Source organism: Berghia stephanieae, chromosome 7 (assembly GCF_034508935.2).
Source record: "Berghia stephanieae isolate SIO BIC M18660-M18661 chromosome 7, UCSD_Bste_1.3, whole genome shotgun sequence".
Taxonomy (NCBI): Eukaryota; Metazoa; Mollusca; class Gastropoda; order Nudibranchia; family Aeolidiidae; genus Berghia; species Berghia stephanieae.
In genome coordinates this window covers 22,984,484-23,006,013 of record NC_088366.1, presented here as the reverse complement: position 1 = coordinate 23,006,013, position 21,530 = coordinate 22,984,484, and the positions used below count along the sequence as shown (strand labels likewise).

Below are 21,530 nucleotides of genomic sequence, written 5' to 3'. Positions count from 1 at the left end.
GGGAGTTGGAGGTGGCAGACAATCAAATTCATGTTGTTATTTCAATCTCATATTTAGAAATACAAGGCAGATTATTGGAGCTGGAGGCGGCAGACGACGGGAGTTGGAGGTGGCAGACAATCAAATTCATGTTGTTATTACAATTTCATATATTCAAAAATACAAGGCAGATTATAGGAGCTGGAGGTGGCAGACAATCAAATTCATGTTGTTATTTCAATCTCATATTTAAAAATACAAGACAGACGACTGGAGTTCGAGACGGCAGACGACTGGAGTTGGAGGTGGCAGACAATCAAATTCATGTTGTTATTTCAATCTCATATTTAAAAATACAAGACAGACGACTGGAGTTCGAGGCGGCAGACGACTGGAGTTGGAGGTGGCAGACAATCAAATTCATGTTGTTATGTCAATTTCATATTTAAAAATACAAGGCAGATTATTGGAGCTGGAGGAGGCAGACAATCAAATTCATGTTGTTATTTCAATTTCATATATAAAAATACAAGGCAGATTATTGGAGCTGGAGGAGGCAGACGACTGGAGTTGGAGGTGGCAGACAATCAAATTCATGTTGTTATTTCAATCTCATATTTAAAAATACAAGACAGACGACTGGAGTTCGAGGCGGCAGACGACGGGAGTTGGAGGTGGCAGACAATCAAATTCATATTGTTATTTCAATTTCATATTTAAAAATACAAGGCAGGAAATGAAACATGAAAATGTGGTGTCATAATGAACGTCTGACTCTGAAAACAAAAAAAGTACTTCGATTATGATTAAATCAACAAAATTAAAAGTTATATAATAATTTTTGTTGTGGTAAAGAGTAAAGTAATGAATGAAATATACTTGAATTGGCTCTATCATGCTATTCTGTATTATTTGTATTGAAATTAACCACATTAAATTAAACCAACACACTTAACCTGCAGAACAAACAAAAATAAAAGATAAAAAATAATATCAGTGGAACATAATTTTTAGTTGTCCGGTATCATCCCAGTTAAAAAGTCATTTCAGTTTCAACATTCATTCATAAAATAAAACTAAAATTATGGATGGGACTATTTTCAGTCTTTTTACAGCAATTATTTAGCTTGAAATTATTTATACAAGTCACAAAAGCAAACGCAGTCGATAGTTTACAGACTGCACTGTACACAGGAGACTCGGGGATACATCGAGAGGCAATCCTGGTTGGCCGTCGCCAACTTCATGAACACGCATCGTATTTAAAGTCACTAAAAGACGCTTTCGCCAGCATCAATCACCACCAAAATTCACACAAATAGAGAAAAATGGTTGGCGAATAATATAACATTAATTAAAAATAGGTAATATAATGAAAAATGTATTTAAAATGAAGTTAAAACTTACCAAATTTTCAAACAGCTGGCATCTGAACAAAGAATGAACGGATTAAAAATCTGAAAACGCCGCCTGATGCGCTGGCTTCTCCTCTTTAAAATGAGACCGGAAGTGACGAAATTAGTGCACAGGAAGCGATTCCACGGCAATGGAAGTAAAACTATGTTCACCGGTAAACACAATTTTCACTCCAGAGCCGTAACATCGATATCGGGGCTCGATCAGCGGCTCAGCCACGGGCGATGCGACTATATATAATAACCTCGTCTCTTCTGGACGTACAATTACCATCGAAAGAGAGACTAGACTATAAACTTTTAGAAGGAGTTATTGGTACCAAGATAGAATCAATTGTAAAAGCAGGTTTCTTCAAGAATTTATTGAGGCCGAGGCAAAAGTAAACTCACTTCTCCTACTCTACCACTACCAGTGACAGTTTCAGTTTCTCAGTAGCCTAACTCAGTAACAGTAACAGATTGACCGGCAAAATAAATCATCACCAGAGATAGGAAGCATATAATTTGACATCAGCATGGTATGGAAATTATTTGTTATGAAAACATCACTCTAGTGCACCATAACAGAAAGGAAATATTTTAAAAAATCCAAACTGAATCAAGTTTGAATCTAGGGAATCAACTCAAGGGCAAGGGCAAACCCAGTTTTGACTTCAAGTTCAAGTACCGGCCAACTCGAAAGAGCATATTCGCAAAAGGCAGCTATCAGCTTACAAGACTTCGATTTCCATCTGTGGTATACCTTTAAACTAATAAATTAAGCCATTCAAATTGGTCAAAATTCTTACATTTTGGTTGATACAAATAGGTTTGGCACGTAAAAGTGCTTGTTTGGTTGTCCGACCTACGAAAGCAGCCATGTTTGAGACAACCTCTGCGATACAGAAAGAAATAATCGATGGCAAATCGATTTTTAATGACTTCACTTGATTATGCACGAAGCAAAAATCCAGACACTTTTGAATAGATACTTTAAATAAAAAAACTGTTGTATGGTCCTAGAATGCGAAAGTTTTGGAAGAATAGACACAATATTTATTTTCCTTATTTTAAAAATAAGATGTTTGGTGTTGTACACATTATCGATACATTGCGATATTGACATCGTTAGATAACACTTTACGCAAGAAGGTTAGAATATATTTGCGCATGTGCCACAGAGTTTGTTGATCCAAAGAAAGAAGGGAAGTAAATAGGTATATCTAGATAGCTATTAAAAGTTCTTTAATTTCCACTTATTTGGTAGTACTACAAAACAAACTGGGTTTGACCATGGTTAACGCAAGGTAGTCTTGAGAACGGTAGTTGTATGAACATGGACATGTTTACCCAGAGATGACGAGATGTCTTCTTTTCTTGAGAGTTTTCTTTGTTATATCCCTTTGTATTTTATGGAGCTCTTTTACTTTTATGTTGCTAATGACGCTTTTTGCATCCATCCTTCATTAATATCAACAATGCAATTTTGATAAAGAAAGAAAAATACACATTATGACAACAGCTCGCGGAAAGGTATCGACACTATAATTTGTTAATCGAATTGTATACCTGGTAAATAATGAGATTGAAGCTTACAAATCAAACATAAATCTGTAGGATTTATATTTGTAGATGGGGTGAAGTGAAAACAAAACAAAAAATTATGACAGACTAGACTGGAGAATGAGAGGGGCCCAAAAGTAAAGAGTGTTTTGGAAATGCTGGAGTCGGTGGGGATGTGCAAAAGGACAATTGATTATGAGATATCAAGCTTAATACTAAAATGCAAGTAACCCAACAAATTGATTTCCTGGCATTGGTAAAGGAGAAGGGTCCAAGCCACCGTCTTGCTTTATTTACACAGAGACTGACTGTAGTTAATAGCCGTTCTGGAGTCGGGGTGGGAAGAGGGAGGGGGAGGGGAAGGCATGGCATGGCAAAGAAACTCCAATGAGGGAGTGAGAGAAAGAGAAATCTCTGTGTGTGTGTGTGTGTGTGTGTGTGTGTGTGTAGGGGGGGGGGTTGTTTTTTTTTTGTTGTTATTGTTGACAAACTTCTTCTCTATCAATCTCACACAGTGATATCGGGTTTAAGGTACAAAGAAGATTTTTTCCTCTTGTTCTTTTCATTTTTTTTTTGGCAATCATTTTCTTTATCAGCCACAGTGGTATCAGGTTTAAGGTAAAAAATTTTTTTTTTTTGGATCACTAACATGGCGCGTTTAAAAATGATAAAAAGGCACAATTTTTTGTTAATTGGCTGTATTTTTGGTTGCTAGAAATAATTCGTATACAGAAAAAAATGGGCTAATTTTTAGCCTTGGACTTGGAACACTTTAAACCATCTGGCTACGGTCTTTGTGTAAACAAAGCAAATTGGCAACAGGGACCTCTGTCCTTTACCAATGCTGATTTTCTAATCAAATTCTGGGAATTCAGGTAACAGTTACAAATCTGGAGACAATGGTTTGGGCCTTTCGTAAAGAAGTTGTCCTTGTTGAGTAGCTCAATCTTGCCCAGCAACCGGTTTCCCACATTATATCTTTTGTAGTTTTATTTTGACGGGTTGACAGTCATCTTTACTTATTTTCCCAAAATAAATTTCGCTAAAGGACCAACTCTCCTTGTGGTATCAAGCTTTTGAGCAATATTGAGAAATTAGATGCATTGCTGACTTTTTAGGAAATTACCATATTATTTTCTTTTATCTTTTTAATATGCGCATCAACTGTACTACTGAGTCAGTCACTTTATTTGAAGAAAAGAAGATTAAAAGGGATTATTTTAAAAAATATGAGGGAAAGGAGTTGCAAAACTATTTTGTTATTTTTAGCTGGGAAATGGGAAGTTTGGGTGGTCAAAATATCAAATCAAAGAATGAGAATGAAAACTTAGAAAGGGGATTGGGGATCACTCCCTCAGTATAACTATAAAAAGATTTTGTGTGATCAAGAGGGTCAGGTGAGTTCCCTCACCCCCTTCCTCCTGAAATGCAATGAAAAAAACCCAACTATTTTTTACCTATGCATCACCTGGCATGGACCACTTCTTTGATGATGATTTTATAAATTTAAATTTAAAGATAAAGGGTATTAAAAGCTCAATGAAGCTTGCTGCAGTCTGTCTCTCCGAGTTTCAATTCTTTTCCAGGTTTGGAGGCTTTATGAGTAGTATTTTTTATCTTCGTGTACTATTTTTCTTTTTACTGTCACTAGCCTTACAACAACAACTAAAAAAATCAAACCCGCTGAGAATGTGTGCTCTTTTATGTCAATATATTTCACGATGTCAGGTGTGTCATGCAAATTATGATTTGCAAAAGAGTGTTATGGCTATTAGCTGTGGACAGTATTCTATTAGACTACATATTGCTAGAGCATTATAATAAATTTGCCACATTAACGGTTCTTTTACTCTCCTTTTTCTAGAAAGACTGCAAAGATGACAATTTTAATTCATACTCTGTAAGACCTAACCTATAAAACAACACAACTATATCCCTCCCAAATTTTGACGTAAACAGATTTGGGCCAGGTTCATTGTGAGTAATGTGTTCTCACAATTGAACTACAAAACCCCCAACCCCTCCCCAAACAGTTTTGATTGAGATTGTTTTGTGATATGAAATTCCTAGAATTATTATTTTGTTTCATTTTGCAGGGCCTTAATTACATACATGGGCGACAGAGGGCTGCAAGAGGAGTCATCAGGTTAATATAACTGATTTTAGCTGTATTCTCATATATGTATGAAAAAAGGAGAAATTATAAGAAAAGTCGATTATGATAATATTTAATGATGATGGTGATAAAGATTATGATAATGTTGATATATAGCACAGAACTCTCTCATGTTGTAGATTTTGTGAGAAATATAATTGTGCCTATCTATTTATATTTCAGTAATATATTAATTAAAAACAAACAATCATAACCCTTAATCTCTTTTATATAAATTGAATTACTTAGCTTGACTGAATATTACTATCAACTAGTAACCCACATTTGAAAAAGCAATTTTACTTCCATTTAATTGGAATTGCGATGTTGCTGATTAAAAGTTATAATGTATTCATCACATGTCAAAAAGTTAAGTTGTTTCAATATAATGCTGAACAAGATTTTGTGAGGTAATACACTTGTTTTCTTTTCATGCAAGCATTAACGCTGTTAAAGGGTTTTGAGTCCTGAGAGAGTGCGGCTTTTTGGTCGAAGGCTCGCTTGATGAGATGTTTGCACATTTATACAGTACATTTCCACAGTAATATCACCTTTAAAATATTCATATTACTTAACCCATCCTCCTAGCAGGTCATATAGAATCTGATTTCCATTTCCAGCTGTACAAGACAAAGACCTTGTATTAGCCAAGGAAGGAATTTCCTCCTTTCAAGTTTCAGATAAGCTGGTTAAGTTTGACATGTAAAAAATTAACCTTCAGAGCCCTTGGTTCTTGTAGAGCAGAAAGAATTTGCTTACTACCCTTTGGATGCGACGCTAATCTATTGCAAGTACTTTCCATAAACTCTAATTTGCCCAGCTCCCCAAACCGTTCCTTGGAGGACTGAGGGTCAAAGAAACCCCTTGATTTCACCTGTATTTAAAAATAAATCTATTTACACACAAGCAGAGTACTGGATTGAATTATCCTCAATTTGTAGTGAAGTAAAGAATATCTTAATATCTTTTTTGACAGTGATAGGGAAATTCGATTCAAATGTTTTGCTCAAAACACAATCTACGATGTTCTTCGATCAAGGCCAGGTTGGCAAGAAGTACAAGGGTATTGTAACATCAATTTTTATTCATGTTTTTAGATAGGATTTGTTTACGTACTCATTTGTTTTTTTTTTTTTTGGTGGTAAATTTTTTATAAGCATACATTTTATTTAGAAAAGATAGATTCGGTTCTTGGAGCTAAGATTTAATATTCTGGAATTAAGGAATTCATTTTGAATGAAAAATGAATTCTCAATTTCATTAGATCAGGATTGTATCATATTGTTTTCTGTCCAAATTTTTAGGGACGGTGAATGGGATTTTTACTGGTGTGATCGAGAATGGCTTCATGCAAACTATGACACAATGTTTCTTCAAGAACACCAGAAAATATTGCATTTTCGTAACCACTATGAGGTAAATGTTCTTTCATGAGTTAAATAAACAAGTGCCTTACATGCTCATGGATATGAGAAATAGTAGCCTTGTTTTTTTTAAAGGAACATTATTTACACCTTTTCTTTGCTATTACTTCTTAGAGCTGTAGTCTTGAATTTTTGCAACATTGATTGTAATAAGTTAACATGTCTCTTTAATACATTTACCTCAATTTGAGTTTTGTTTTGTCATTTTTTAGTTAACAAGAAAAAACCTGATGGTGAAAAATTTGAAGCGTTTACGCAAACAAACAGAAAGGGAACAGGGCAAGAATGAGGCACAAATGTAAGTTTTTTTTAATGTAGGTATAAATACTTGATTATATCAATCAAGTTGAAGTAAATTGATAGCTTTCCACCATTCTCTGATTACTGTGATCCCACCATGAATTGTAATCGTTATTTCCATAATTTCTTTGATATTATCTAAATTGTATGTTGTCATCTTTATTCTCCTTCGATTATTTTTCAACACATCTTTTGTCTTTCTTCAACTTGTTGTGTCTTCTCATATGACTAAATATAAAACCTCTTTTAAAAAGATAGTAGTATCAGTGTGTGGAATAATTAAAAGAGACTGATATTTTTAGTTATAATCACTCTGTATGATTAAATTCATCTTCATTCCTACTTGCAGGTTTGACTTTTTTCCATCAACTTTCGAATTACCTGTGAGTATGATAAATAAGGTTCTTTTCATTTGATTTGTTAACTTTGATTTAGAAAGAACAAACGAAATCGGTAATCGCAATAATGATAAATAAATCATAGTCAGAAATAATGATAATAAAATTAAAATAGAAATAATGATGATGATGGTGATAGTTATAGAGCAGGAGATAACACTGCACAGTGATATAATCCTCGTTTTATAACATAGAGTTAGGAGTTGGACACACGCTGTTATGCTGTGTGACCTTGTTTAAATCATTTTACCTACTTCAAGAAATGTTCTCAAAGATTGGCCCAGGTTTTTGAAAAGATGATTTGAAAAATGATAATGTTGATGGTTATAATAATGACAATGATAATAATAATAATAATAATAATAATAATAATAATAATAATAATAATAATAATAATAATAATAATAATAACAATGTTAATATTTAAAATATTTGGATATTATGCAGCTTTATAGTTTTGTGGTATGCTCACCTTTGGACCTGTAGGTCCCAGGTTAATCATGCTCTTAGTGGCACAAAATTAAGTCCTTGGGAAAGACTCTTTACATACATTTTCTTACTGTACTCGGGTTTAAAATGATTATCTGGCTGGTAACAGTGTTGTCTCTGTCAGAGTAAAACATGTAATAGCGCCTAGGAGGCGATATGTCTTGTCCTACATGATAGATGTTGCTGTCGTCTTGGTACTGCTTGTAAAGTACTTTTAGCACATTAAGTGGATATTGTTCTGTAGTCAAGTTTTTTTGGGTTTTTTTTTTGGTTATTTTAAGATAATAGTAATGATATAGATAATGGTAACAATTATTATTTTAGATCCTGAAGATTGTAATTTGATACCAGTTTTAGTAAAATCGCCCCGTATCTGGGAAAGAAAAAAACAAAAACAAACGAAGGCAACAACAAAACATGAGAATTTGTATATTGCAGTAATCACTTAATATGCTCAAAGGGCTTACAAGGAATCCTAAGAAAAGAGCAGCACTTAACATGTAGTACGATACATAAGGCTTGCAAGCATTATCCATTTTCTACTGGCTGAGATAATACTGTTACCGGTTAGATGATCATTTTCTTTACAACTTATGGTGAGAAAATGTGACCACATAGCCTTTTCCAGTGACACCTATAGAAGTATTCAAACCCAAGACCTACATGTTTCACGCCAAGATTCATACCACTTTCCCCCCAAAAAGCAAAGGGCTTACACTCATTTGATCTCTTTATTTATTTCTATATGTAAAACCAGTCGGAGTATCACATTTTTGTAGAGGAGTTCAAGAGGAATCCAGGAATGATCTGGATCATGAAACCTGCTGCTAAGTCTCAAGGGAAGGGAATTTTCCTCTTTCGGAAACTAAAAGACATTACAGATTGGAAAAAGGTGATTAAAACTTGGTTGATTTTTGTGTCATTGACACATCATCGCATCATCATCATCATTATTATAATTTCCATTATTCCATTATTATAATGTTTATCATTATTATTATTTTCATCATCATTATTATTATTATTATTATTATTATTATTATTATTATTATTATTATTATTATTATTATTATGATCAATATTGCTATTAGCATTATTATTATAATAGTTGCTTTTATCACCATCATCTTCATCACGGTTGCAACTCTTCTCATACTGATTATGTTTCTATTGTTTATCACAGGGAGAATACCAACCCCTGGGTGACCCCAACCCTCCAAAAGACATGCCAGAGACCTATGTGGTACAAAGATACATTGAAAATCCGTACTTGATTGGAGGAAGGAAGTTTGACATTAGAATCTATGTACTCGTAATTTCTGTAAGTTTGAATTTGTGTTCACTGCATTAAATTTGTGATAACGGCATCCTGAATAGTGGCATGAAGCTCTGGTCCCTATTTATTTTGCTATATATTGTTGGTGACGAACACCTCAATTAGTGACATACATTTGAATTAAAACCGTGATTAGCAACATCAATATACCGGTAATTTGCAATTGAAATTGACACTTGGTGCAAAATTCTAGTGTTTTTTTTTTCTTCTGACCAATGTGATGCCTTACTCAGTATTTTTGGCTAATAATAATACAGTCATGGTCATGCTTGTCCCAAGTCTGTATAAACTACATAGGAAAAATGGCGCTTGAGCACTTATTATGATCAAAACAGTGTATCAAAGAGGTAAAGCATAACTTGTAATTATAAGCTCTTTGAAATCAGAGGCAATAAACTTTTTAATGTGGTTATGACTTGTCTAATTATAATGAGTGGTCTGCATTTCGCATTAAAGTCCAATTATGCTCCCTTTTTACTGCCATGTTGGGAACCCTGGATAATGACATAATTTCCCAGGTCCAGACAAAATTCAGGAGTTGCACTGTGTTATTCTGGGGTGCTGCAACTTGAATCTATAACCAAAAGTATGAAATTTGGGTTCAATTTAAGCTTATTTGTGGAGAAAGAAGTTTTTAAAATGCAACAAATTGAATTTTTTTTTGTTTTTGATCAATTTAACTTTATATCTTCTTTTTATCACTTATTAACCCCAACCTATTAGAATCACTTTTAGGATTTATTTATCAAAACTCTTTTTGTTCGTTTTCAAGCTAGATATTGTTATCAATAAATACTTAATGTTAAGGCATAGATGGAAACAGGGTTTGGTGCCTTGTGTAGTAACACAAATAAGTAATGTTGAGCATAGTCAATGGTAAGCCATTTTATACGCTATCTAAACTTTATCTCGGTGTGAATAAATACCTGACTATAGGCAGTAACGATCATTGTAAAAGTGCTAGTGTAAAAAAGTCAAATTCCCACTCTTTTTTTTGTCAATTGAAGAACGCCATAATGGCAATTCAGCCATAGTTATACTTTTTTCTGTGGCATTCATTGGGCAGGAACAATTGTTTGCTACCCTTTGGATAGAATATTTGTCCATTGGTATGTAATTCCCACTAGATCTAACAGTCCCATCTGCCAAATGACAGAGGGATCAGTAAAAACCTCGATTCAATCTGGGACCAATCCTGTCATTTTATATTTTTGTGAGGCATATTTTATACCGATTGAGCAATTGAAACCCCCCAGTTTAGAGTTAAGATTCTGATAATATTCTACAAAAATGTAAATTCCCTTTACCCATCCCTTTCAGAAATGAATATTCTAAGTCTAACTCAAAAGAAAAGCAGAATGGAATTACTCTGACATCAGCTGATCTATAGAGCATCGTCACAAAAAATAATCAATCGGGGTTAATTTTTTTTTCACTCATGTAAAACAACAAAAATAACAAGATGCCAACATTAAAGGTATATATTTTGTGTCTGGTGAATTAATAAGTTGTTTTATTTTTTTTAGATACCAGCAAGTCATGTCTTAATAACGTGGCTAATATGATGCAGAATGAAGACAAAAATATGATGCGCTGTGACTAATAATTTATGAAACTTTAACATGTAGCCTAGTACCTTTTGAAATTTATAAATATCTGGAGAATAATATTTCTTATTCTACCATAGAAAAGAACAATCTGAAAGGATTACTGCTTACTCTTGGTAAAAGTCCTCTGTAAGAAAATTGCTGGTCCTTGCATTAATCACTACCAATAAAGAAACAGTCACTTTTTATTTCTTGTGTTTTTGACCATTGTGCAAAGGGTCATGTTTTCTTTTTCAGCTCTATTATTTAAATTTTTCTTTTTTTCTTCCAGTACAATCCTCTTAAAGTGTGGCTGTACAGAGAGGGTTTTGCTCGATTCTCCAACACCAGATTTTCCATGGACTCTATAGAAGATACTTGTATCCTTTCCAAAGAGTCATAAATTTTCAATATCCCTCAATATATATATCTTATCATTAAATATCTTGCTTACGGGGAAAGCTAAATTTGATAATAGAGGTTTATGTATAACTAAAACAGTCATCAATGAATATTTACTTTACATCTCTGTGAATGACAAAAATAATTAATCAGACAATATTGATCACGTTGTTGCTTGAAAGCGAATCTTAAATGTTCTTCCACTTGATTAATAATTATAAAACGATCAAGAGAACATTAAAGGTATGACATAAAAAAATCAAACCTTATACTATTCCAGGTTTGCTCAGTTCAATATATAAGTGATTTTTGTCAACAATTAGTTCTGTGCTTTTTCCTTTGACCATACAACTGGTGCCATCATGTAGATAATCAACTTCCTAATTCTGTTTATTTCTGATTTATTTATCATTTTCAATTTCGTTGTTTTTTCTTTTGCATTAATAGAAAAGATCACTAAATAGTAATATTTCAAATAACACAATCAATAACATGGTCTCAAAAAAAATTAATTAATAAGACGAAGCTTTCAAATTAGCACACTTGAAGCTGACAGTACCAAATGATCAATTTTTTGTTGGAAGAAGCTATTAAATAGACTGGTATTAATTGATCAAAAAATTTAATAGAGAATCATGTTCCATCATTATGTTTTTATTCATTTTCCATTCAACTTGAGTTTTGACAAATTATATCCCATTTATTTTTATTTTGGCATGAAAATTATTGTTCACAAACATATGGGATTGATGGCCAAGCAGGACGTTTCATCCTGTAATAAAGTCAAGCAACATTTTTCATGGTTAGCAATCTCCTGGATGACAATGATCGCAAAATTATGTCCTTGGCCTTGACTTTGAGTCCTTTGCTAAGGTATTTTACACATATTTCCTCATTGAACACAGTGTGAATAAGTACTTGGTTACAGGTAGTATTGGATATTGTATGAGTTCTAGCACAGAAAAGGGAGGCTAATCGACAGCATTCACTGTATTACATAGAAACTGTCTTTCGTGTGGAGTAAATGAAACATTAAAAAGCGGATTGATTATTGTAAATTTGTGGAAAGGACTTTATAAATTTGTATGTTTCTTAACATAACAAAGACATTCATCTGACAAATGTGGCCGTTCAAAAGACATCACCTGACTACGATCCTGAGAAAGGTTGTAAATGGTCCACACAACAGTTGAGGAAATACTTGGCTGCTAAACACGGAGATGAAGCTGTAAGTGGTTTGTGGTTTTTACTTTTTCTTTTTTACACACGAGGCAGTGCAATACAGTGATATCATCTTCGTTTCGTAATGGGGGGTATTGGGCTTGCTAAACACCTACTGATATCTAAAGACAATTTTTTAAATGATGATAATGATAATACTTCTTCTATAGCGCTCCTGCCAAAACTTTTTGCACTTTGCTTCACCTATATACTTTAAAATATTTTCCCATGCTAACGCACTCAAACACACAACTGTTGAATAAAGAGAATCTATTTTTTTTTTGTGTGTATTTGTGACCATCACCTTATATATGTATATATTGGTGTGAGACACATGTGTATCAAACCTGTTTGTCTCAGTTCAAATAAATATTGTTCTAGTGCAAAAGATACTGTTTATCATAAGAGAAATAAATATAATAAAAAACATAAATGCATAAATGTTACTAACAGACTGGATAACTCTCTGTCTCTGTTATTTATAATTTGATTTATATTATTCACTGGCCTGGAAAATTGATGAATTATGATTCTATTCCTATATTGATTTTCTGTGACTTGATAAGACTATATCATGGAAAACTTCTGTAATTAAGCTATTTGATTCAAATGAGACCTGCAGTTCGTTCAATCTTTTCTTTTAATTTTTTTTTTTTGGATAAGTCCAAAATCATAACGGAAATTTTTTAATTACTTTGAAAAAAGTGCACAATGAGCTTTCATTCATTGAAATAATGATGATGATGATAATAATAATAATAATAATAATAATAATAATAATAATAATAATAATAATTATAATAATAATATAATAACATATCTTTATTGTCCTCAAAATAGTGACAATTTGTCATTTGGTTACATGTGATATTACAATATTATGAAGAACATTCATAACATAATATATTGACACATACATACACAGGCACATAAATAAGATCATAATAATCATCACCATCATCGTCATCATCATTTATGAAATAGCTGAACTACTAACCAACTCTACCAACCACTGCCCTTATTTTCTTTCCAAAGGTGAAACAGTTGAGTGCAGCCATAGACAACATTATAATCAAAAGCCTTCAAAGTGTTCAGAAAATAATTATCAATGACAAGCACTGTTTTGAGATGTACGGGTACGACGTTCTTTTGGACGAAAACCTCAAACCGTAAGAAATTATTACATTTAGTATATTGATTTGATCAATAAGTTATGCGAGAAATGATCTATAGCTCTGCTTGATAAAATATAAATTTTAAAAGTTTTAAATGCCTAAATGTAGGAAAGATTGGATAAATTTATATTGGAATGTTGATTTTGTAATAAGAATAATTTTTACCGTCACACTTCTGCACAGCAGTCTCAGCTTAACTCTTTAGTTTTAATTAAGTATCATAAGAAGAAGATTTTCCACAGATTAATATCATTGTGACGATTGTCAGATGATGTGTCGATGTGGTCTTGTGGTATGACACTCACTTCGGATCGGAAGGTCCTGGGTTTGAGCCTGGCTCAGCACATAGTTGTCCTTGGAAAAGGCTCTTTACGTTCTCTCCCCATACTCAGGTGTAAAATGAGAACCAGGTCGTTAACAGCATTGTCTCTGTCAGAAAGAATTGTAATATTGCCTAACAAGCATCGTGACTCGTTCTACTTGTTATGTGTTGCTGTTGGTCAGGAACCCCTTGTAAAGCGCTTTGAGCATGTTTAGTGGATATTGCGCTATATAAAAGCTCAAGTTGAAAAAAAAATATTTTTTAAAGATGAAAGCTATACAAACAATGATGAAGATGTTGCAGAGGATGAAGAGGAAGAGAATAATGATAATGGGTAAAAGTCCTCATACTAGTTTCTTTGTCTTTTAATTTTCCTCAGATGGCTCATTGAGATCAATGCATCCCCATCCTTAACAGCTAGTGGAAAAGAAGATTATGTGTTGAAATGTGGTCTGTTGAATGATGTCCTCAATGTGCTAGACCTTGAAAACAGGTGCGTTGCTTTTTTACAATGTGTGACCCATAGCCTCAGTACCGAATAAACATTACACTCGATTTTGAATTTTAAGATGAAATAATAAGTTCAAAATGATAAGAAATATTACATATTCTATTTAAACAGTGTAAGAAACTGTATTCATTCTTCATGATAGATTACTAAAGTGTCATAACTTAGAACCTTAACTCAAAATTTTCACCATCTGATCTACTCTACATGAAATTAGTTTGAGATGATGGGCGAAGTTTTATTCAGTGTGGCACGGTGGCTTAGCAGAAATAGTGACTCGTTTTGTCACAAAAGTCAAGCAGTGTTATGCATAATCAGTCATCAGATGGGTGACTGATTGTGGAAAATTCTGGTCTCAAAGTTGAGCCCTTGGGCAAGGCATTTTACATGCATTGCCCCACTCAACTCATGTGTGTGAATGAGTACCTGGTTGAAGGCAGTGACGGATATTTTAAGAGTTTCAGTACAAAAAAGATGTCTAACAGGCAACTGGAACTGTATGAAATGGAAAAATGACTTCGTATGACCTGCTAGGGGAATAAATGAAACTTTATGAAGCGCATTGAGTATGGTTAATCCGAGGAAAGAGTTATATGTATGTTCTTATTCACTTTTTATTTGTTTATTTATTTATTTATTTATCTTTTGATGAATTAATTTATTTATTCATCTTTTTATTTATATATTTATTAGTTCAAGTTTCAGTGAAACCATGCTACACCAGACTCCACTAAAGCGCCAATTTTGCTCCTTGCCATACTGTCAACTGGTCATATACAAGGGTCTAAACGTTGCAATATAAGAACTTTTTAATTGTTCCTGGTTTACATATTTTAATTTCACACTCTTTCAATTTCTACTTTACAGATTGAGTGGGAAAGAGAAGCGTGTTGGTGGATGGGATTTGTTATTGGAGGACGGGCCAGTTTTTATAGAGGAAATGACACAAGAGTCGGGACTCAACACGTACATGTGTGTCAATTCTTTCTTGGGTAAGAATCATATCTTCTTTTTTTTTAAAAGTTAATCTGAATGGAAAGCTTGATCTTTTTATGAATTTATTGGGTTTTTTTGGGTTTTTTTTCATTTGATTGAATTAAAATTTAATTTTTTTTTAACATATTTTTTTCTCATATTTATATTCTATTTTATCATAGTATTAATACTGTATGCTACATTGAATGCTTTGGCGTTTTTGCTATACTTGTGACCATGTTTTTTTTTTTGGTCAAGATTCTGAACTTTCTTAGTAACATTGACAGACACAGTATAGAAGGTTGGTGTCTGTGATTGTCAGTGTTTTATATGTCGGGACAGTCAATAAGATTGATCTGCAGTCTTCAAATTCCATACAGTGACATATGCTTACTTGCTTCATTAAGGATTGACAGTTTAGAGTTAACTTCAGTTGTTTACGAATACGCAAGTATACAAGCTTTTAATCAGGGCCAGTTTAGAAAAATAATTGACTAAACACCACGCAAGTGGCTCTTTTCACAAGTTTTAACTTGGCTTGCTTTGGTCCTATGACGAGGACCTTGTCGAGTTATCCTGTTTTTTTTGTTGTTTTTTTTGTCTGTGGGACAAGCTTCTCTTTACACACAGTCCTATCCATTTTATCAGAGAATGGCCTAAATTTTTTAAAAGAGCATCATACATGTCCAAATGTAGTTTACAAACTCCATAAAAGCATAATGAAGCATTTTTTTTTGGCTAAATGTCAATTTATATTATGTGTGTGAAATAAATATTTTAAAGCGCTTTAAGTTAAAGCATAGCCATCAATGCCTGCTATTATGAAAAGTTTTTAGAATTACGATTCTTTTAGTCCATCTAACTACAGATATACAAGAGTATTTTTTTGTTCAAGACAATTTTTTTTTTCTAAATATAGTTTGGTGGCAGGGCAAAGATATTCAGGACTTTGAGGCATTACTTAATTCTGTTGAAAACATCTCTTGTTTTAGAAACCAATTTTCTTTTTTTTTAAAGCTGAGATTCATTAATTTTTGGGCCTGCGACTTCAACTTTTCACATTTTATAGTAGGTTGGTTTATTAATGAATTTATCTATTTACTCATTCATTCATTTTCAACAATTTTTTTCCCCAGGTTGTGAAAACCATAGAAAAGAACAGCTTAGAGAGATGTACACACTGGCACAAGCAATGAAAAAGTGATTTGGTTTAGGATTTATACGCTAGGATTTAGTCCTGATTGACCAGGTTTCTGGATTGGAAAGTTTCCCAATTTTGAGGTCCTACTTTTGGCTTCTTTTCTTGGGTTAGGGAGGTCATTCTTACTGTGTCTTATATCCTCGTTTTTATTTTTTCTTACCCCCTTGCCTTTTGTCCTTGTCATGGAATAAGATTACTTTGTTTAACCAAACTCCGACTGGGATCTTTAACTGAGAGGGAAACAGTCAAATTGTGCCCTGCAGTTCCTTTTTTAGGTTGACTATATTTTTATCCTTGTAGACCCACTCCCTGTTTACAGGTTTTATTCATTTATAGGTCTTAATACCATTTGAGTGTATCCTTCTTGGCAGGGATCATATGCTGTATGTGGAAAGGACTAGATCTCATGCTAGACACACAAATAGATTAATCTCCCCTATCTTACTTTTTCAGTAATTGGCATCTAAATTGTTAATCTGTACCATAATCGTTTTACTATCCCATCATCTCCTTTTTGTCTGGTACTGAATAACCGCAAGCAACGTAATACTGCTAAAAACGTCAAACAAAACAACAATACCTAAGTCTGGAAATTGGGGAATGCGGTGGCTCAGTTGTTAGAGCACTAGCTTTACGTGAAAAGGAACCAAAATCGATCCTGGGTGAGGTTGAGATTTTTTTCTGATCCCCGCTCACTCCTGTCCACCCAGCAGTGATTGGGTAACTGGGTCTGTTAGATCTGGTGACAAGTACTTTGCGATAGACTAGCGTCCTATCTAAAAGGTAGCAAACATTTGCAACTGCCCATTTCACACTATAGAAATTGGGATAAACTCTGGCTCCATTTGACCTTATGGCTCTGAAGGATTACTTAAGTCTGGAAAGACAAAGATGGATGACTTATTATTATTTTTTATTTCATTTTTGACATTGGATATTCCTTGTCCGTATTTTCCTCTTGTTGAGGCTGTTAATGTAGATACCATGATTTTCTTTTCTTTTGTTTCTAGCACTGTATTTCTCTGCATTTTTTTGTTTGATAGTGCCTGCCCTCCTATAAGGTTGGGGGAGGAGAGGGCCTTATATCTGTTAGTCATGGATGTTTTGGGGAATTTGAGCTATTAATAGATCTGACGGCATGCGAGACTTGTAATCTGTATTGTCTGAGTCAATTTGTGATCAATAATCTTGCCAATTTCAAAGAATACCCAATTCACTATTTAACTAGCAAAATAAATAAATAGATAAGTAAATGAATAAATATTTAGACAAATGAATAAATGAACAGATTCAGTAATTATTCAATGAAACAATTTTTAATTAATGAGGAGGAAGTCTCAAACCCTAGTTTACTAGACCTCTGCAGTTTGTATATTATATCCATTCGGGCATCCCAACACGATGAGCTCTTATTTTATTCTTGAAATTTTTTGAGTTTCACCAAGCAATAAATATCTTACAATGAGATGCCACATTTTGTAAAGCAATAAAAGCAATATTGATAAGCATTTATGTCCCTTTGTCAATTTGCAAGCCAGAATTTTTTTTTAAATGTCATTATTTAATTAATTTATTCATCCATTTATTTTCATTCAACAAGCAATATTCGTGAGCATTGTCTTTTTTCCAAGCTGCAAGTCAGCTGTATTTAGCTGTTGTTGCCAAATACTGCAATTTCTTTTTTACTTTCCCCGCATTTTAATATTTTGATATTATTCAATCAAGCAGTAACTGGTTGCAATATTTTAGTTTTCTGGGTATTTTCACACAGTTGACAACACGGCTCCCATTCTACCTATTCTTTACCTTTTTAATGAAGTGCCTGTGGTTGGGGCTTTGAACAAGGGACGATGGGGTTCTAATTTGAATGTCTTGTCCAGTAGGCCTCTCACCATCCGGATTCATATAGTTTGAATAATAATATTATTGCCTGTGGAATGCCTGTGTACACCAGTAACTTGGCTTTTAGCAAGAAAGTTGGTTAATTGGTCCCTTTGTTTATATATTTATTTGTCACGGAAACCAATTGGTAGATGTATGTCAGAATGTAAATAGAGGTACTATTATAATTTAATATAATATCCTGACTTTATGGCGTTATAAAGTGATTTGTTGCCTTTAAAAAAAAAGCAGATATTCTTTTATAGTTTAATGGCAAAATTTACCCATTAAAACCTGACATATTACACTGGAATTGTGATTCCACTTGGGTGTATTCACCTCATATGTCATTGTCATATTCAACTTTTTATCCTGTTGGAGACTTAGCCCTACTTGCTCAAATACATGTGTTGTGTGTATACTATACAGAACTATTTTTATTACCTTTATGTTGCTTTTATGACATGCCAATGGCATTTAATATAATATAATTTTTTCAAACAATGCTGATGGTTCCCTCGGATCCGCGGAAATCCGCGATTTTGGAGTCAAAGGAGGGATGTCAATTTATCATCTCTATTGCTCAGACTCTAAATGTTGGGGTTTAAAATGGGGCTTGTAGGCAATTGTTCAAAGTGTTCCTCCTTTTTCACCTATTGTCACCATTAGCACTGTCAAAGGAACGTTGCATTTGACTGATTTAATTCACCACTTCATATTGTTTAAAAATATCTATGGTAATGGAAAACAAATATAACTTTGCTCACCAATATAAATCTGCCTGACTTATGTTGAAAAACAATAATGATAAAAATGATAGTAAAATTATGTTGCCTTTACAAAGCACTGTGATTTATTGTGGTTTGTGGCACCACTGTAATCTTTTAAAATGTGACCCACCGCTTTTAAGTGGTATTATTTTGGTGTGAATCAGATGCCAAAAAAAAAAGTGATTTGAAAGTTAGAATGAGCAGAGATATCAGATTTTATTTGTTATCACTTTTCAGTAAAACTACATTTATTGTCAGCTTTAAAATTTATACACAAAACCGGTTATCAGTTTTATTAATTATTATTCACAATTCAATTTTTGGCAACTAAAACACCTAGGCTTAATGGCATATTGAGGCGGTAGGTAACAAATGTTATAGTAACAGTGGTTTGACACTCTGAACTATGTAACTGTTTAGAGTTGAAATAGACTTTTATGTTTGGACAGAATTTTTTTTACCTGTCTATTGGGAGGTATGCAATTGTCTTTAAGTATATATTATTATTAACATTAAAATTATCATTATTATTATTATTATTATTATTATTATTATTATTATTATTATTATTATTATTATTATTATTATTATTATTATATTTTTATTATTATTATTATTTTGTTATTATTATTATTATCTTCGTCAATAAAATGGTTTATTTGAACTCTGTATTATCTAAATTTTTTGGGACAATTTTATGTATTTTGAATGCATTTGTTTAGCTTACATTTAAAGTTCTATCAATATTTATGTTCACAAAATGTACTTGTTTGGAATTGCATTTTACGTACATGGGAAATACAGTGAATAAATATGAAGATCTTACACAATGCTCTCCTTTTGGCTAATGTGTTACGTATCAGTTTACATAAGGTTGGCTTTAAGATATTACTTGATTCCTTGCAGGATGAAAATAATATGAAGGGGCAAAGTTTCAGTGTGTTCTCCAAAAACAAACAAACAAACAAAAAATAATAATAATAATAATAATAATAATAATAATAATAATAATAATAATAATAATAATAATAATAATAATAATAATAAATGATGTCTGCATTTATATTAGATAAAGCTTATCTATGGTGAACCATGCTCTAAGCACTTTTTTTCATTTCCAGATGATTGAAAAATAAAACAAATTAAAAATTTGAGCTTTCATATAGCGCAATATCCACTAAACGTGCTCAAAGCGCTGATAGAACAGCGTAGACTTATCATACAGGGTGAAACACGCATCTGTTAGGCGTGTACACATTTTTGAACAAAGACAATACTGATTTACATTTGTGGGATCTCTGAATTTTACATCAATCTTCAATAAGACTACTTGAAAAATGTGTGCAGTATTCCTTTCCTAAGAGCATACTGTTGAGGCGTCTGATCGCAGACTCGAACCTTGAAATCTAGATTTTGTTTTGTTAGTCCAAGATAATGCCACTACATCATAAGACACACATACAACCCAAAGTTGGGTTTTGTTTTAAAGACGGCAACTCATTTTTTGAAGTCCCAAGGGAAAATATTAAAGTGAGTTCATCGGTTTTTTAAAAACGAGACATATCGTCTCAAAGACATGTGGTGATGGCCTCCTGGGGGTTGTTATATTGATTCATTTTTGCCTTCTCTGTTTTCCTCATTACCATCTCTCCCTTTTAACTCGTTTGTGATCTTGTTATAGAATGAAATCATAATGTTTTGCCCAGATCCTATCTGAAGTCTTTTTCTGGCAGGGGAACAGTTTGATAAACTTAGTTTTTGTTGTTGTTGTAAACATTTGAATGCACTTCTCTTGGCACGATTCTGTTTTGGTATCTGGATGGGTGTTTAACCTGTTACCTCTTGATTAATCGGTTTGGTCATATTAAATCCTGCATTTTTCCTTACTTAAAAACATTTCAGCATCATGGTGAGTAGGTGGTGTGCGGCTTTGTGGTCTAGTAGAATGACGTTCGCTTTTGGATCAGAAAGTCCTGGGTTTGAGCCTTGCTCGGCGCAAAGTTGAGTCCTTGGAAAAGGCTCTTGACTCACATTCTCTCACTGTACCCATGTGTAAAATGAGTACCTGGCAGTAAATAGCGTTCTCTTTGTTGGAAAAAAATTGCAATTTAGCCTAATAGGCGTCAAGTCTTGTTCTAAATGTTACGTGTTGCTGTTGGTCAGGGACCCCTTCTAAAGCGCTTTAAGCATCTTCAGTTGATATTGCGCTAGATAAAAGCTCAATTTGTTGGGGTTTTTTTAGGGGGGGGGGGGGGGGGGTCAACAGTAAAAACATGTTATACAATCACGTTTAGGATTATAGTAATATATAATGCATAACGGGTTGGCTGTAATACAAAAAATTAAAACTGTTTGATACTGATTGACAGTATTATGGGGGGAGGAGGAAAGTCCGATATAGCGAGGTTTCTTTGATCTGTATTTAATTATATCAGGTTTCAAATTAAGAAT

At 33.2% G+C, this 21,530-nt stretch overlaps 1 protein-coding gene across 4 annotated transcripts; it reads left to right on the top strand.

Moving 5' to 3' along the window:
* The first annotated feature begins 637 nt into the window (after positions 1-637).
* LOC144976900 (putative tubulin polyglutamylase TTLL9) lies at positions 638-19,656 on the top strand. Of its 4 annotated transcripts, none has more exons than XM_078921469.1 (14): positions 638-1,912; positions 5,033-5,082; positions 6,068-6,154; positions 6,396-6,507; positions 6,728-6,813; positions 7,165-7,198; positions 8,460-8,594; positions 8,886-9,023; positions 10,917-11,004; positions 12,133-12,254; positions 13,283-13,416; positions 14,124-14,237; positions 15,120-15,244; positions 16,364-19,656. In XM_078921469.1, exons 1-14 carry the CDS (start codon positions 1,910-1,912, stop codon positions 16,429-16,431), a joined length of 1,296 nt encoding a protein of 431 aa, XP_078777595.1. In that variant the 5' UTR covers positions 638-1,909; the 3' UTR covers positions 16,432-19,656. The 4 variants fall into 4 exon arrangements, with proteins under 4 accessions (XP_078777595.1, XP_078777598.1, XP_078777594.1 ...); XM_078921468.1 differs by lacking the exon at positions 638-1,912 and adding an exon at positions 2,759-2,906; XM_078921472.1 differs by lacking the exon at positions 6,068-6,154.
* The last annotated feature ends 1,874 nt before the right edge of the window (positions 19,657-21,530 follow it).